This window comes from Archocentrus centrarchus, chromosome 20 (genome assembly GCF_007364275.1).
Source record: "Archocentrus centrarchus isolate MPI-CPG fArcCen1 chromosome 20, fArcCen1, whole genome shotgun sequence".
Classification (NCBI taxonomy): Eukaryota; Metazoa; Chordata; class Actinopteri; order Cichliformes; family Cichlidae; genus Archocentrus; species Archocentrus centrarchus.
In genome coordinates, this window is record NC_044365.1 from 1,287,171 (window position 1) to 1,303,944 (window position 16,774).

The 16,774-nt window shown below is 44.0% G+C and overlaps 1 protein-coding gene across 3 annotated transcripts in view; it reads left to right on the forward strand.

Annotated features, from left to right (window-relative positions):
* The window catches only part of LOC115799114 (NACHT, LRR and PYD domains-containing protein 14-like), a 488,499-nt gene that overhangs the window by 325,816 nt on the left and 145,909 nt on the right, over positions 1-16,774 (forward strand). Inside the window, exons 8-9 of one of the 3 annotated variants that reach the window (XM_030756094.1) lie at positions 7,907-8,080; positions 10,798-10,977. The exons of the other annotated variants lie outside the window; for them this stretch is intronic. Coding sequence (XP_030611954.1) covers positions 7,907-8,080; positions 10,798-10,977 — 354 coding nt within the window. The remainder of the gene's footprint in view (positions 1-7,906; positions 8,081-10,797; positions 10,978-16,774) is intronic. 3 annotated transcript variants of the gene reach the window in all.

Below are 16,774 nucleotides of genomic sequence, written 5' to 3' on the forward strand. Positions count from 1 at the left end.
CAGCTTCAGACTGAATCAGAATTATTCAGGCCGACACAGCAAATACTGGTTATACTGGTTATACTGGCTATACTGGCAGTGCTGTGGTGCTTGTGTTGTGGATGGTGCAGATCCCACCTTGCAGCAAATCTGTCAATTACCTTGTGGTCGTGTTCTGGGGCCTATTCCAGGAAACAGGTTTAGCTCCAACTCTTGTTTGTAACCCTAAAATGAGGAAACTCGGGTTTTCAGTTCCAGAAAGAGCTAACTCCAACTCTGAGCCAGTTACCATGGTAACAGCCTCTGTGACCCTAACCTGGCAGGTTTTATCCAACAACCTCTGAGTGTCTCTCTGACTCCGCCCCTCCTGCTGCACCTGAACCACCTGTCTGACACTCCCATTCATTTCCTCCTTCATAAAGTGGCTGTCAGAGCGTCAGAGGAGCGAATTCATCTGCAGACGTTTATGTTTCTACGATCACTGAAATCCAAGTTAGACGTTAGTTTGTTATTTTTGTAACATGAAGCTTTTACAGTCGTTCACTCGTCAACAGGCTGTAAGGACGGAGACAGCGATGATGTCACGGATTTATAACGAGGCAGCTGCAGCTGTCAGACTGTCAGTCAGTTCCTCTGAAACATTTACTGTAGTTACTGTAGCATCACTGTTACATCACACTGATCTGGATGAAGCTGCTGACAGAACACACCGATCAATGATCAATAATCGATCATTGATCATGTCGGAAAAGCTCACTGATGGAAAAATGTCTGATCCTGGAGATGTTGGGAATGTTTGAATGAAGATGAGGTAGGACTGGGCGATATGGACCAAAAGTAATATCTCAGTTCATTTTACCTGAATGGCGATATATGAAATATATCTCGATATTTTTCTTCCCAAAGGTATAAGCAAAAAGGCCCTTCTGAGTCAAAGCTACATGTCCCAAACATCACACTGACACTTTTATTAACATTCAGCTGTAGATGTACATGAGAAACTGCTCAAAATAAACTATTGGCTTATTTAAATAATAATGCTCCTCAAATAAATTGATGCTTTTTTCCTCCATAACAAAAGACTCACAGCTGTGCTATTGAAATGTAAACAGAAAAGATCAGAACAAAAACAGCAAAAGGCTGATTTATTCTTTACAAAGCCAGTCTGCAGTGAAGTAGACTTCACCAAAGTACTTCCTCCTGTGTGTACTCCTGTACATCCAGTACTCTGTGCAAATAAACATATAAACAGACTGAATGAACAAATTCCTTCCTTCAGTCAGCAGAGTTCTAGCCAGCTCAGTAAATGTGTTGAGACACCCATGACTGCAGTCCGGCCCACAATAACAACCTCATCGTCAAATTTGCTGACGACACCACAGTGGTTGGACTCATCTCAAAGGGAGATGAGGCAGCTTACAGAGAGGAGGTCCTGAAGTTGACAGCCTGGTGTTCAGAGAACAACCTGCACTGAACACCATGAAAACCAAAGAGATCATCATCGACTTCAGGAAGCACAGGACTGACCCAGCTCCCCTCTACATCAACGGCGAGCGTGTGGAGAGGGTCCACACCTTCAGGTTTCTTGGTGTCCTCATCTCTGCTGATCTCTCCTGGTCAGATAACATCACAGCTGTTATCAAGAAGGCTCAGCAGCGACTTCACTTCCTGAGGGTCCTCAGGAAGAACAACTTGGACTCAAAGCTGCTGCTTCGTCACTTGGTGGCAGCTCTCACTTGGTGTTGGCTCTCACTTCCGGTATTTTATCACTTCCTGTTCCTGTTTCGGAGCACAGTTGTGATGTGCGATACGACATATTTTCTTTCCGATCCAATACTGAGTAATATTCAAGCTGGTATTGGTGATACCAATCCAATACCGATACTTTCTGCAAAAATCTTAAATGAAATAAAATCACAGGGCAAAACAAATGATAGGGCTATTCAACACTGATTGCTTAGTCTTATTTAGACTGAACTATATGCAGTCCCATCAAATAGCCTGCAATACAGGAATACAAACATTCCAGTATCTGGGTGACTTATATTAAAATTGCCAGTAAAAATTTTTAATAAATAAATGCCACAATAATTGCATGTTTGTTGTGCCTATATTTTAAAATGATCACTTAACAAATAACACAAAGTAGATGGATAATAAATGAGCTATATTTTATTGGTAAAATGTTTTATTTTTATTCATCTTTTCTAGTATATATTTTTTTATATTTTGCCATAGCAGTTTTTATCACAATTGCTCTGTATTATTTAATGACACCTGTTAAAGCACTTTCAGTTATCTTACACTTTAGGAAAGCTTACCTGAATAAATCTCGGCTTTTTTACCTCTGTGAGATTATCTCACATGATACAAATATTACTCCAAGCTGAAATCATGCAGCTGTGTTGAAGCATGTGTTTATTTTGTTACTTGTACTATCTTAATTAATCTGTCCAACTCAAACAGTGACCGTGCTTATCGCCCCTTAAAACTCTATATTTCCCTTCTCTGTACCTGAATAGTATCTGCCTGCAACAAGGACTCCGTCTGTCCTGTACCAACAGCAGTGCCTCACGTTTGGCTCTCCTCCTCGGTCCGCGTCATCATGTATGCCTCGTATTCAGTATTGTGGTGAATTCTGAGGAGTTTAACGAGGTTTGTTGTGTTACCACAACTTCTCGCTGTTTTCCCACAAACAGTTTGCGTCTTGGCTACTTGTGGGGCTGAAATAGCTCCACACGTGACCAGTGTTGCCAGATCTTGCAACAGAAACAAGCAACCAGCTCTATGAAAACAAGCTCAAAAGAAGCCCAACTGGCAACCCACAACACTGTGTAAACCTGAGGCCGCTTTTAAACATTATATCTCTATAGTAGTATAGCTCACTTCTTTGTTTTGTCTCATTGTGTTTTGGGGCAGTAAAACCCATGGTTCTTAGCCTCATAGAAGAGAAGAGTGCACAGTTTTTTGTGTGTGCTTCTCTGTATCAGCATGGTGAGCACATATTTCACACTTGCAAAATCTGGGGAATGCCTTTGGTAAGTCTCCCATTAGGACCGCAGCTACTTTCAGATCATTTCATTTGCACAGCTGTTAAATACAGAAAGTGCGACTAGAGAAATTATTTCGTCTCATCGTTTTGGCGCCCCCCTCTTGTGCGGTGCCCCTATGCATTGCATATAGTGCATATCCACTTTTAGCGCCACTGTCTCCCATCTGAGCTCAGATCCATTCTGTGCGCTCTCTTTCTCCCACTCTTCATTATATATTTTTTCTATATTTTCCCCACTTACTGGAGCTCATTCTTCCGCTGCCTCCTCACTCTGGGCTGTTACAAGTGTTAGTTTGGGTGTGCGCTCAGTCAACTTGTGAAGGAGCGATAAACAGGAAACGGGGGCTTGGAAGGGACAAACTACCTACCACTCGTCTTTTGCTTTATTATAGGGCGCCGAGAGATATTCAAGGAGTTTCACTTGGAAAGAAAGTCAAGCCCAAATAAGGAGCTCCACGTTCAAAAACAAGCCCAAAGTCGCTTATAATAAGCAGACTTGGCAACACTGCCGGCTGGGTGACGGTGAGGAGGAAGCGTAGTCCTAAGCAGAAGCCCCGGGTACACCACCAACCTGTTCACGTCTCTAACCGTTTTTCTCCACTCGGCGACACACCCGCCGAGGAACAAACTCTGGTTATTGGCGACTCTGTTTTGAGAAACGTGAAGCTAGAGACACCGGCGACCATAGTCAAATGTCTTCCAGGGGCCAGAGCAGGCGACATTCATGGAAATTTGAAACTGCTGGCTAAGGCTAATCGTAGATTTGGTAAGATCGTTATTCACGTCGGCAGTAATGACACCCGGTTACGCCAATCGGAGGTCACTAAAATTAATATTGACTCGGTGTGTAACTTTGCAAAAACGATGTCGGACTCTGTAGTTTTCTCTGGGCCCCTCCCCAATCAGCCCAGGAGCGACATGTTTAGCCGCATGTTCTCCTTGAATCGCTGGCTGTCTGAATGGTGTCCAAAAAATGACGTGGGCTTCATAGATAATTGGCAGAGTTTCTGGGGAAAACCTGGTCTTGTTAGGAGAGACGGCATCCATCCCACTTTGGATGGAGCAGCTCTCATTTCTAGAAATCTGGCCAAATTTATTAACCCTCCTAAAAACTGACTACCCAGGGTTGAGACCAGGAAGCAGAGTTGCAGTCTTACACGCCTCTCTGCAGCTTCTCTCCTCCTGCCATCCCCCCAAAACCCCATCCCCATAGAGTCGGTGCCTGCTCCCAGACCACCAAAAACAAAGCTAAAATCAGCAAAAAGCTATTTAAGCATAAAAATTCAAAAACAATAAATAATACAGCTTCATCAACTGCACCAAAGAATAAAACAATTAAATGTGGATTATTAAACATTAGGTCTCTCTCTTCCAAGTCCCTATTAGTAAATGATTTAATAATTGATCAACGTATTGATTTATTCTGCCTTACAGAAACCTGGTTACAGCAGGATGAATATGTTAGTTTAAATGAATCAACACCCCCGAGTCACAGTAACTGTCAGAATGCTCGAAGCACAGGTCGAGGAGGAGGATTAGCTGCAATCTTCAATTCCAGCTTATTAATTAATCAGAGACCCAGACAAAGTTTTCATTCTTTTGAAAGCCTGACTCTTAGTCTTGTCCATCCTAATTGGGAAAATCAAAAACCTGTTTTATTTGTTATTATCTATCGTCCACCTGGTCCCTACTCAGAGTTTCTGTCTGATTTCTCAGACTTTTTATCTGATTTAGTGCTCAGTTCAGATAAAATAATTATAGTGGGTGATTTTAACATCCATGTAGATGCTGAGAATGACAGCCTCAACACTGCATTTAATCTATTGTTAGATTCAATTGGCTTCTCTCAAAATGTAAAGGAGCCCACCCACCACTTTAATCATACTCTGGATCTTGTCCTAACATATGGCATAGAAACTGAAGACTTAACAGTATTCCCTGAAAGCCCCCTCCTGTCTGATCATTTCTTAGTAACATTTACATTTACTTTAATGGATTACACAGCAGTGGGGAATAAGTTTAATTACAGTAGAAGTCTTTCTGAAAGTGCTGTAACTAAGTTTAAGGATCTAATTCCTTCATTGTTATGCTCTTCAGTGCCAACACAGTGCAGAGCAGCTACCTAAACTCTGCTCCCAGTGAGGTCGATTATCTCGTCAATAGTTTTACATCCTCACTGCGTATAACTTTGGATACTGTGGCTCCTCTGAAAAGGAAAGCTTCAAATCAGAAGTGCCTGACTCCGTGGTATAATTCACAAACGCACAGCTTAAAGCAGATAACCCGAAAGCTGGAGAGGGAATGGCGTCTCACTAAATTAGAAGATGCTCATTTAGCCTGGAAAAAGAGTTTGTTGCTCTATAAAAAAGCCCTCCGTAAAGCTAGGACATCTTACTATTCATCATTAATTGAAGAAAATAAGAACAACCCCAGGTTTGTTTTCAGCACTGTAGCCAGGCTGACAAAGAGTCAGAGCTCTGTAGAGCCGAGTATTCCTTTCACTTTAACTAGTAGTGACTTCATGGATTTCTTTACAAATAAAATTTTAGACATTAGAGAAAAAATTATTCATAACCATCTCAAAGCAACATGTTTATTAGATCCCATTCCTAGTAGACTGTTCAAAGAAGTCTTTCCAATTATTGATGCTTCAATCTTAAAAATGATCAATCAGTCTTTATTAGTTGGCTATGTACCACAGGCCTTCAAGGTGGCTGTAATTAAACCTCTGCTTAAAAAGCCATCACTGACCCAGCTGTCTTAGCTAATTATAGGCCAATCTCCAACCTTCCTTTTCTCTCAAAGACTCTTGAAGGAGTAGTTGTAAAACAGCTAACTGATCATCTGCAGAGGAACGGTTTACAGGGGCTTGTAAAAGTATTAATACCCCTTGAACTTTTCCATATTTTGTCACAATACAACCACAAACATAAATATATTTCACTGGAATTTAATGTGAAAGACCGACACAAAGTGGTATAAATTGTGACGTGGAAAGAAAATTATACATGATTCAAAACATTTTTTACAAATAAAAAACTGAAAAGTACATGACAGTGCAGTGATCAGTGCAAACAGACAGGTGAAAAAGTTCACAATTTCATCTGAACTCTGCTGACACAGCATACATTTCACCGCCTGTTTATGAGATACCTGTGAATTATGAACTATGAAGTATTATAATTATATTTCCAGCCATAGAAATATGTCATCATAGTTTTACTGCCCTCATAAATCAGTGTACTCTGACAGAAGCTGGGATCGTTCTCTCTTGTGAGTAGATTGTGATGGAGAGCCGCTCTGACCTGTTACTGAGCCTGTGATGCGTTCAGGTGGATCGGCTCTGGGTCGACCCACTCAGACTGATTTAGGTGATTTCAGAGGAAAATATGTCGCCGTTCAAGGTTCAGACTCTGAAACTTTATAATGTTTGGCAGCATTTAATGATGAGAACTCATTCCAACATGAATGAGTGCAGCCACATTTAAAAACTCCCTTTAAATCCTTTTGGTCCAGTTTTAAAGTGGTTTCAGCCTCATCTTCACTCAGATGTTCAGTGAAGTAAAGGTAGTGCTGCAAGTCGGCTGCATGACCTCGGACACTTGTCCCCCCGTGTTTGTGTTTGTTGTATTCTTGGATGGGTGCTCTGTTAACTGCAATTTCCAATGTGTGAACCTGTTCACCCACATGGCAATAAAACCTTCATTCATCTCCAGCTGTGAGACATTTTTCCATCAGTGATTCCAACATGATAACTGATCTTGGATCAGAGTTCTGTGTCCAAAGCTTCATACAGATCAGTGATTTAAACAGATGCTACAGCAAATGTTTCAGAGGAGCTGACAGTCTGCAGCTGCATCACTGCACAGTTACACAGATGGAGAATATAGATTTGATGCTGAGGTCATAATAAACCTGTGATGTCATCGCTGTCTCTGCCCTCACACACCTGAACCATCATAAAAGCACAAATACAACAAGTTAATGTCTAACTGGGATTTCAGCGTAAGAATCTGCAGATTGATGGGCTCTGCTCTGACCTTTGACTTTATGAGTCAGAGGGTCAGAACAGGTGGTTCAGGTGCAGCAGGGGAAGGAGTCAGAGAGACTCTCAGGTTTAGTTCAGAGTCTGTTACCATGGTAACTGACTCTGAGGTGACTCTCAGCTCAGGATTAACAAAGTCAGAGTTCCCCCTCCCTCTCTAATGGAGGCTAATACTGCACCTCTGTGGTATTAACAAAGCTCTGATCCCTGCAGAGTGCTCTTCATACAGGCCTGTTCCTGTTGTCCTTTAGATTTGAAACCTCTCGCAGAGATCCTCCCTCTGTGATTGTAAAACCAGTCTGACTGTTAGCAGAGGGCAGCTACTCTTCACCTAATGTAAGATGTACTCTCAGCCTTTTTAAACACTCCTCTTTGTGCAGCCCAGAAGCTTCTGGTTCTCTCTGCTGAGCTTTAGACCGGCTGGTCTGGAAGAAGTATTATTAAATGTATTCAGACACATCACCTCCTTCAGCTGTGATCACTGACGGGCTCAGCTCTAATCATGTTAGCACTGAGCCGGGACTCTGGATCAGCTGTGACTGACAGACTGTGGACATTATGGAGCCTAAATGTGAGGCCATTTTCCTCCTTCATCTGCAGATCTGCAGCCAAACAAAGCTTCTCATTAAAAGTGTGCAGGTCTGAGAGAGCTGCAGACAATCATTGTGTCAAACACAGGAAGCTGAGAGGAGCTGAAGCACAGATGTGCAGAGCAGATGTTCATCACATTATGACCTCACTCTGTTTTGTCTTCATATACATTCAGTCTGTGTTTATAATGCACATTTCTGCTTTTACAATAACACAGTTCATATTTTCTCTGATCACAGACTGACTGAGTGTGGACTCTCAGAGACTCACTGTGAAGTTGTGGCCTCAGCTCTGAAGTCCAACCCCTCCCATCTGACACAGCTGGACATGAGTCAGAACAAGCTGCAGGATTCAGCAGTGAAGCTTCTGTGTGCTGGACTGGAGACTCCAAACTGTCGACTGGAGACTCTGAGGTCAGTTCACTGACTGCAGCTGTTGTTGTGTTTCTATATTTCAGATCTTTGATTGATGTCTGAAACTTTCTTTGGTTCCTAAATGTTCAGGATGTGTCTGAAGACAAATGTGAAGAAGTTTGAGTGCTTTCAGAAATGTTGTGTCTTTCCAAACGACTGAACAACACTTTTTCCTTTTGGCTCCAAATAGAAGTGACAGACTTGAGCAGTTCATTTAAAGGCTGACAGAAGTGGAGCGGTGACGGGGAGATGTTTGACAGGACAGTTTTTCAGCCTCCACAGGTTCATGTTGTGCTCCATCAGTCAGTGAAGATGAAGTCAGTCCTGATGAGGCTGTAGAGTGTGTGAGGGATGTGAATGAGGCTGTTGAAGATGTGATGATAGCAGATCCAAACAGGCTGCAGAGACTTTGAGCTTCTGTGGAAACAGAGAGAGAGACGCTCAGAGAAAGAAGAGAAAGACATGAATGTCAAAGCTAATAAAGGTGAAGTTAGGAGCTGTGATGATGTTCATGGATCAGAAGCTGATATGGCTGCTACAGAGACACCCACACAGCTGCTGTGGTGAGGTGTGTGTTAAAGCAGAGGAACAAACAGGAAGCAGAGACAGCTGGCCTTCAAAGTAAAAGCTGCTCCTTTTGAAACGTGTTGGCTGCAGTGGTGAAACTGAAGAAGAGCTGAAGCACAGAAATGAACAAAGTGCCTAAATATTGAACACAGTTCATATATTTGTGTCACTGTTGCACAGCTGATGGCCTATGGGTGCGACTGCTGGAGTGTTGTGAGTGTTGTGATTCAGGTATATCTGTAATGACTCATTCATCAGAGCTCTTCATTCCATAAAGCTCCTTTTTCTCTCACTTTGAGATTAATGTTAAAGGTTGGTGTGACAGAGGAGGATGCTGGGATAGGGGGAGATGGAGGCAGATGATCTGCTGTGGAGGTGGAAGGAGGAGAGATGCCACTTGCTTTGAGAGCCCAGCAGCTAACAGGGGTTTACTGGGCTTCATTGAAAGGATCCAGAGGTTCCATCACACCAAAGATCTTTGAACTGATAACTGGGAGAGAGAAAGGCCAAGGAGGAGTGGTTCCAGGTGGGAAGGTGAGAATCCAGCAGTGGAAGTCCAGTTTAGTCCAACAGGATTTCTAGCAGCTCCACCTTCATGGATGATGATCAACCTGAAACAGGAACAACAGCAGACATTTCTTCATGGAACATCTGGATCAGCTGTACCAAGGCTACCTGCACATTTCCACAGATGGCTCTGCAGACATGGAAACAGGTCATGGAGGAAGTTGATGTGCAACAGCAAAGCTGAGAGTGAGTGAATCAGAAAGGATGTGAGAGCACACAGCAGTATACACAGCAGCAATGACAGCAATAATAACGGCTCTGCAGTGGACAGAAAAGTGACAGGAAGAAAAAGTGATCTTTGCTTCAGATGCAGCTTCAGTGCTTACTAGCTCACATCATTTCAGCTCAAAGAGCCAGCCAGATTTCCTGGATGAAGCACTCCTGCTGGATCCTCACCTGGTGGAGAAGGGCAGGGAAATGAAATGGATTTGGGAGCAGCACATGTGGATATTAAAGGAAATGAAATGGCAGACACTTTGGCTAAACAGGAACTTAAAGGAGACCAGGTGGAGGTGGCTCTTTGTAAAGTGGGAGGAAAAGCACTGATAGGATTCAACATGCCAAAGAAATGGCAGCACAGGTGGGACACAGGGACAAAGGGAAGACACTTCCACAGAAGTGAGGGAAAAGTGGATGGAGTCAAGACAACAGGGAGAAAGAGAAGGGAAGAAGCTGTATTTGTAGGTCAGGAAGGTCACACAGGATTAAAGTCAACTATGCAGCTTGTAGGAAAACCTAATCCAGGGCAGTGTGGAACATGAAGAGAGGGAACCAGTGGAACATGTTGGATTCAAATGTAGTGGATCCAGAGGAGCTGGAGAAGCTCTGAAACTAAGATCTAGAAGCAAGGCTGTGCAGGAGTTCAGTTTAGATGTGTTATTGCAGGGGGTTATCAATGGAGGCACAGCAGCACTTTGGAGCTTTGGAAGGGAAACAGGAATTCTTCAGAGAATCAGGGGTCAAAGGTCACATGTACTAGTGGGCTGTGGAGATTAGTGCCCAAAGGCTTTGTGGGATTGGAACCTCCCATCCTTGCTGCTGCTCTCATATCATCAGTGCAGCCACTAGGTGGCAGTAATACATCTTTATGTTGGCTGTCAGCCGCTGAAGAAGAAGAAGAAGAAGTGATTTTGTAAACTTGTACATTGTGAAGCTTCTTCAGCTCTGATTATGAAACACTGAATGATTTCAAACTTTGTCTAATAAACTCCCATCAGAGTGGATGTTAGTGCGCTCGTGCTACGCTGTGACACAGTGTGACAGTCCACCCACATTCACCTGTGACACACCTGCACCTGCATTCATTCTGAGCAGATTTCAGCTCAACACTTCCTGTTTGATGTTCAATCCATCAGACACGCCCTCTGCAGCTGTTTGTATGTACTGCTCCCTCACAAAGAAACTGCAGCAAATCAAATGTCATCAGCTTTATTTTCACTTTATATTTAGGAGCATTTCACACATTTATTCACAAAACTAAACTTTATTTCAACACAATGTGATGTTGTTAACAGTGGTACAATATTAATGATTTCAAGCTCAAACTTTGTCTAATAAACTCACATCTTTGATTCTTTATACAGATTGTGGAGCTGTGGTTTGTCAGAGATCAGCTGTGATTATCTGGCAGCAGCTCTGAAGTCCAACCCCTCCCATCTGAGAGAGCTGGACCTGAGCTGGAACAACAACAACCTGCAGGATCCAGGAGTGAAGCATCTGTGTGGTTTTCTGGAGAGTCCACGATGTGTTCTTGAAACTCTGAGGTCAGTCTCCATGTTTTAGTTGTGCTGAGATGAATCTGATGTGAAACACTAAACTGCAGACATAAGGCTGATATTATACTGATCCACACTGAGGATCTTCATGGTAAAGTCTGTGTTCTTCTTCTCTGCTTTAGTCCATTGACTGTAGCAGAACAATGTTGACATTTCAAAGCTTCAAAGAAGAAGAAAAATCCTCCACTGGATAATTCACTGTGAAACTCTCAAACACTTCATTCCACCTTAAAGTCTGTCTGACACTGAAATCCAAACCAAAATGGCCGTTTGCTTTACAGACAGCAGTCCAACACAAAACAGACACACAACATCCAAAACACAGTCCAACATCCAAATGTCCTCCACTGCCACCATGAATGATGGCAAAGAGAAGGAGGAACACTCTGACATTCAGGGTTAGAATGAGCTTCATAAAGCAGACTGTGAAGATCAAAGCTGCATTAGAGAGCTGACATTCATCAATTAGTGGACACAAGTGGACAGATATCATCTGAAGCACTTCAAAGGCTTTAAATCAGCACATTTCTCTGCATTCTTTCTTCTTTGGAACTTTATTGGTAACTTTGATGAAGGGAACAGCGTGGTACACCTGAACAGGTGAGCAGTCCATCACAGAGAAGCCACAGGGTGGTGTGGGTGGGGGCCACAGGGTGGTGTGGGTGGGAGTTCGGTCCAGACTATTTCTTTGGAGCCTGGAGACAGACTGGTCACAGCAGCTAACACACTGATCAAGGACTGGGCCATGATGGGACTCCACAGCATCCAGAAGACTCCTGATTCCAGAGTCATCAGCATCCTGAAGGACCAATCCTGATCTCTGATTGCTCTGACACTCATTAGTATATCAGAGAGATCACAGAGGTGGAAGCTCACAGAATGAAGACGAGGGTTCAAATCCCTCTCCAAGTGCTGATGTTCCACAGTCCTGTGTGGATCAATGACTGAGCTACAGGGAAAAACCAGCTGTGATGGAAGAAGATCCCAGCACCCATTAACACTGCATAATGTCCCTGAAACATCAAAATAATATCTGTGGCATTAATTTTCCCCTCTTTACTGTTACTGCTGCCAAATGATCAGGTACCTTTTCATGAACACGTAGCTGGATCCCAGGGGGCTCAGGGGCTGCATCCTTCTAAAGCCGTGAAGGCCGGAAGTGAACGGCCGTTAAACGGGACGGTCCGGCCTACGGAGGGCTGCTCAGGTTGCCTAGCGACCATGACATCAGCTGTGAGAGCGTCTCGTTCAGCATCGTTTGACAGAGATGAACGTGAAAATCTCCATTTGATCTCATTAGTGTGAATTTTGCTGAGATGAAACTGAGATGTTTGATTGGTCTGTGATGTCTCTGAGGCTGAGAGACCACGGGCCTGTAAACACAACACTGTCATGTTATTACAGTTAGCTAATGTCCTTCATCAGACACTTTGGCAGCTTTTTCCACCTTTGAAAACTCCCACTTTGATGGTCAAAGGATTCTAACATGTCCTAAAACGATGGATTTGAAGGAGCTCTTTAAACGGTTGTAGCGCTCCTTCACAGAGAGACAACAGCCTGTCTGTCCTCCCCCTGTTCTTACCTCCATCTCTCAGCTGCTGCTGGCTGCTCCTCCTCCTCCTCCTCTTCCTCACACAGTGCTGAATTTGTCCTGGTGTCTCATCAGGGGTGGAGAGCCTCTGTCCCATCAGCTCTCCCTCAAAGAGCCCACAGATGATCTGCAGCAGTGGCTTTCTCAGCCTGTCCTCACTCTGGACACTTGCAGTTCTCACACAAAGGGAATCAAATGTGTGTTAAGCTGCAGGATTAAATCACTGCTTGGACTCATAAATACATGTGCAGACTTTGTATTTTCACTCAGAAAGACCAAAGCAGAGAGAGGGTGGTATAAAGCTCTGCAGAAACACACTCAGAGAAGGAGGATTTCCACACTGACTGCCTGTCTCACTGTTAGGGCTTCTAAATAAGACGAGAGACAAATTAAATCCAGTATCTGCTGGACTGGACAAATGTTTGGCTCCTGTCAATAAACCACCTTTCTTTGAGCTGAACGAGTGAACCGTCTGCTCATTTCTCCCTAAAACAAAGGTTAAAGGTCGTTGGGCAGAATAAGTGAGCTAACATTAACATCAGTGTGATGAATCCAGGACTTCCAAAGTGCAAACAGCTTCACCCTCGGTGGACGGTTCCTCTGCTGATTGTAGCCACAGTCAAAAGCATGAATTCTAGCAGCAGGTTGTTCAGCATTGAGAACGTTCTCTGCAGAACTTCACCTTTAAAAGTGAAGCCATGAGGTTCCTTGAAGGAACAACACGACTTTTCTAGTGTTTGTAGTTTTTATTATAAAGTTTTAATGTGAAAAATTCAGAATTTTTCTCAGAATTTTCTCTTGTTTGTTTGAAGCTGCATCCTGTTGGCTTCAGCTGTTTGGAGTTTCCATGTTATAAACTTGTACATTGAAGCTTCTTCAGCTCTGATTATGAAACACTGAATGATTTCAAACTTTGTCTAATAAACTCCCATCAGAGTGGATGTTAGTGCGCTCGTGCTACGCTGTGACACAGTGTGACAGTCCACCCACATTCACCTGTGACACACCTGCACCTGCATTCATTCTGAGCAGATTTCAGCTCAACACTTCCTGTTTGATGTTCAATCCATCAGACACGCCCTCTGCAGCTGTTTGTATGTACTGCTCCCTCACAAAGAAACTGCAGCAAATCAAATGTCATCAGCTTTATTTTCACTTTATATTTAGGAGCATTTCACACATTTATTCACAAAACTAAACTGTATTCCAACACAATGTGATGTTGTTAACAGTGGTACAATATTAATGATTTCAAGCTCAAACTTTGTCTAATAAACTCACATCTTTGATTCTTTATACAGATTGAGGAGCTGTGGTTTGTCAGAGATCAGCTGTGATTATCTGGCAGCAGCTCTGAAGTCCAACCCCTCCCATCTGAGAGAGCTGGACCTGACCAACAACTACCTGCAGGATTCAGGAGTGAAGCATCTGTGTGGTTTTCTGGAGAGTCCACGATGTGTTCTTGAAACTCTGAGGTCAGTCTCCATGTTTTAGATGTGCTGAGATGAATCTGATGTGAAACACTAAACTGCAGACATAAGGCTGATATTATACTGATCCACACTGAGGATCTTCATGGTAAAGTCTGTGTTCTTCTTCTCTGCTTTAGTCCATTGACTGTAGCAGAACAATGTTGACATTTCAAAGCTTCAAAGAAGAAGAAAAATCCTCCACTGTATAATTCACTGTGAAACTCTCAAACACTTCATTCCACCTTAAAGTCTGTCTGACACTGAAATCCAAACCAAAATGGCCGTTTGCTTTACAGACAGCAGTCCAACACAAAACAGACACACAACATCCAAAACACAGTCCAACATCCAAATGTCCTCCACTGCCACCATGAATGATGGCAAAGAGAAGGAGGAACACTCTGACATTCAGGGTTAGAATGAGCTTCATAAAGCAGACTGTGAAGATCAAAGCTGCATTAGAGAGCTGACATTCATCAATTAGTGGACACAAGTGGACAGATATCATCTGAAGCACTTCAAAGGCTTTAAATCAGCACATTTCTCTGCATTCTTTCTTCTTTGGAACTTTATTGGTAACTTTGATGAAGGGAACAGCGTGGTCCACCTGGACAGGTGAGCAGTCCATCACAGAGAAGCACACACTCTCACATCCACACCTACAGCCAATTTAGAAGCACCAATGAACCTAAGCAGCATTTCATTGGACTGTGGGAGAACATCCACAGTCCACAGAAAGGCCCAGCTGACCAAGAAGCTCCAACCTAGAACCTTCTTGCTTTAAGGCCATAGTGCTAACCACTTTTCCCAATTTCAGGACAAATCCTGCATTTTCCTGTTCCTGCCTACAGGGCAGCTACACTAACACTTTCTCATCAAACACTGCCACCTAGTGGAGGAAGTTTCACTGCAGTCTGAACATTACAATTAGTTCCTCTAACGTGGAGGTGGTGGGGGCCACAGGGTGGTGTGGGTGGGAGTTCGGTCCAGACTATTTCTTTGGAGCCTGGAGACAGACTGGTCACAGCAGCTAACACACTGATCAAGGACTGGGCCATGATGGGACTCCACAGCATCCAGAAGACTCCTGATTCCAGAGTCATCAGCATCCTGAAGGACCAATCCTGATCTCTGATTGCTCTGACACTCATTAGTATATCAGAGAGATCACAGAGGTGGAAGCTCACAGAATGAAGACGAGGGTTCAAATCCCTCTCCAAGTGCTGATGTTCCACAGTCCTGTGTGGATCAATGACTGAGCTACAGGGAAAAACCAGCTGTGATGGAAGAAGATCCCAGCACCCATTAACACTGCATAATGTCCCTGAAACATAAAATAATATCTGTGGCATTAATTTTCCCCTCTTTACTGTTACTGCTGCCAAATGATCAGGTACCTTTTCATGAACATGTAGCTGGATCCCAGGGGGCGCAGGGGCTGCATCCTTCTAACGCCGTGAAGGCCGGAAGTGAACGGCCGTTAAACGGGACGGTCCGGCCTACGGGGGGCCGCTCAGGTTGCCTAGCGACCATGACATCAGCTGTGAGAGCGTCTCGTTCAGCATCGTTTGACAGAGATGAACGTGAAAATCTCCATTTGATCTCATTAGTGTGAATTTTGCTGAGATGAAACTGAGATGTTTGATTGGTCTGTGATGTCTCTGAGGCTGAGAGACCACGGGCCTGTAAACACAACACTGTCATGTTATTACAGTTAGCTAATGTCCTTCATCAGACACTTTGGCAGCTTTTTCCACCTTTGAAAACTCCCACTTTGATGGTCAAAGGATTCTAACATGTCCTAAAACGATGGATTTGAAGGAGCTCTTTAAACGGTTGTAGCGCTCCTTCACAGAGAGACAACAGCCTGTCTGTCCTCCCCCTGTTCTTACCTCCATCTCTCAGCTGCTGCTGGCTGCTCCTCCTCCTCCTCCTCTTCCTCACACAGTGCTGAATTTGTCCTGGTGTCTCATCAGGGGTGGAGAGCCTCTGTCCCATCAGCTCTCCCTCAAAGAGCCCACAGATGATCTGCAGCAGTGGCTTTCTCAGCCTGTCCTCACTCTGGACACTTGATCCAAGATGGCGGCGCGCACAGACGCAGCGGCTCATGGCTCTTCCTTTCGGTGCTCTTTTTTGTACTTTTTGTATTTCATATTTGTTAGTTTTGGTGCATTTGTCTCTGCAAACAACTGCTACACACGCCAGGATCTTGTGGACATTGGCTACCGGCACAAGTTATCAGTATCGAGTGATTTTCACTACACTCATAACATCCCAGACGACATAGCGAGACTGCCGGGTGCTCCATGGATTGTTATCGGGTCTGGAAGGCGCCGCCGACGGCGGAGGGAGAGGAAGCAGAAGCGGGGCTGCAGGTCCCGCTTCATGCTGAAGCTGAAGTGCCAACCACACAGGCCTCCTCTGCCGAGCCTGTATCTCTCCAACCACAGATCCATGGTAAATAAAACGGGCAACCTAGAGTTAGAGCTGGCTGTAAATCGCTATGTTCGTGACTGTTGTGTAATGATTATCACTGAGACCTGGCTAAACCCCCACATTCCCGATGCTAGCGTGCAGCTAGCAGGCCGCACTCTGCTACGCGGAGATCGGACCAAGGACTCCGGTAAGAGCAGGGGAGGGGGTCTCTGTATTTACGTGCATGAGGACTGGTGTAACAACGGAACAATCATAGACAAACATTGTTCCCCAGACCTCGAGTACA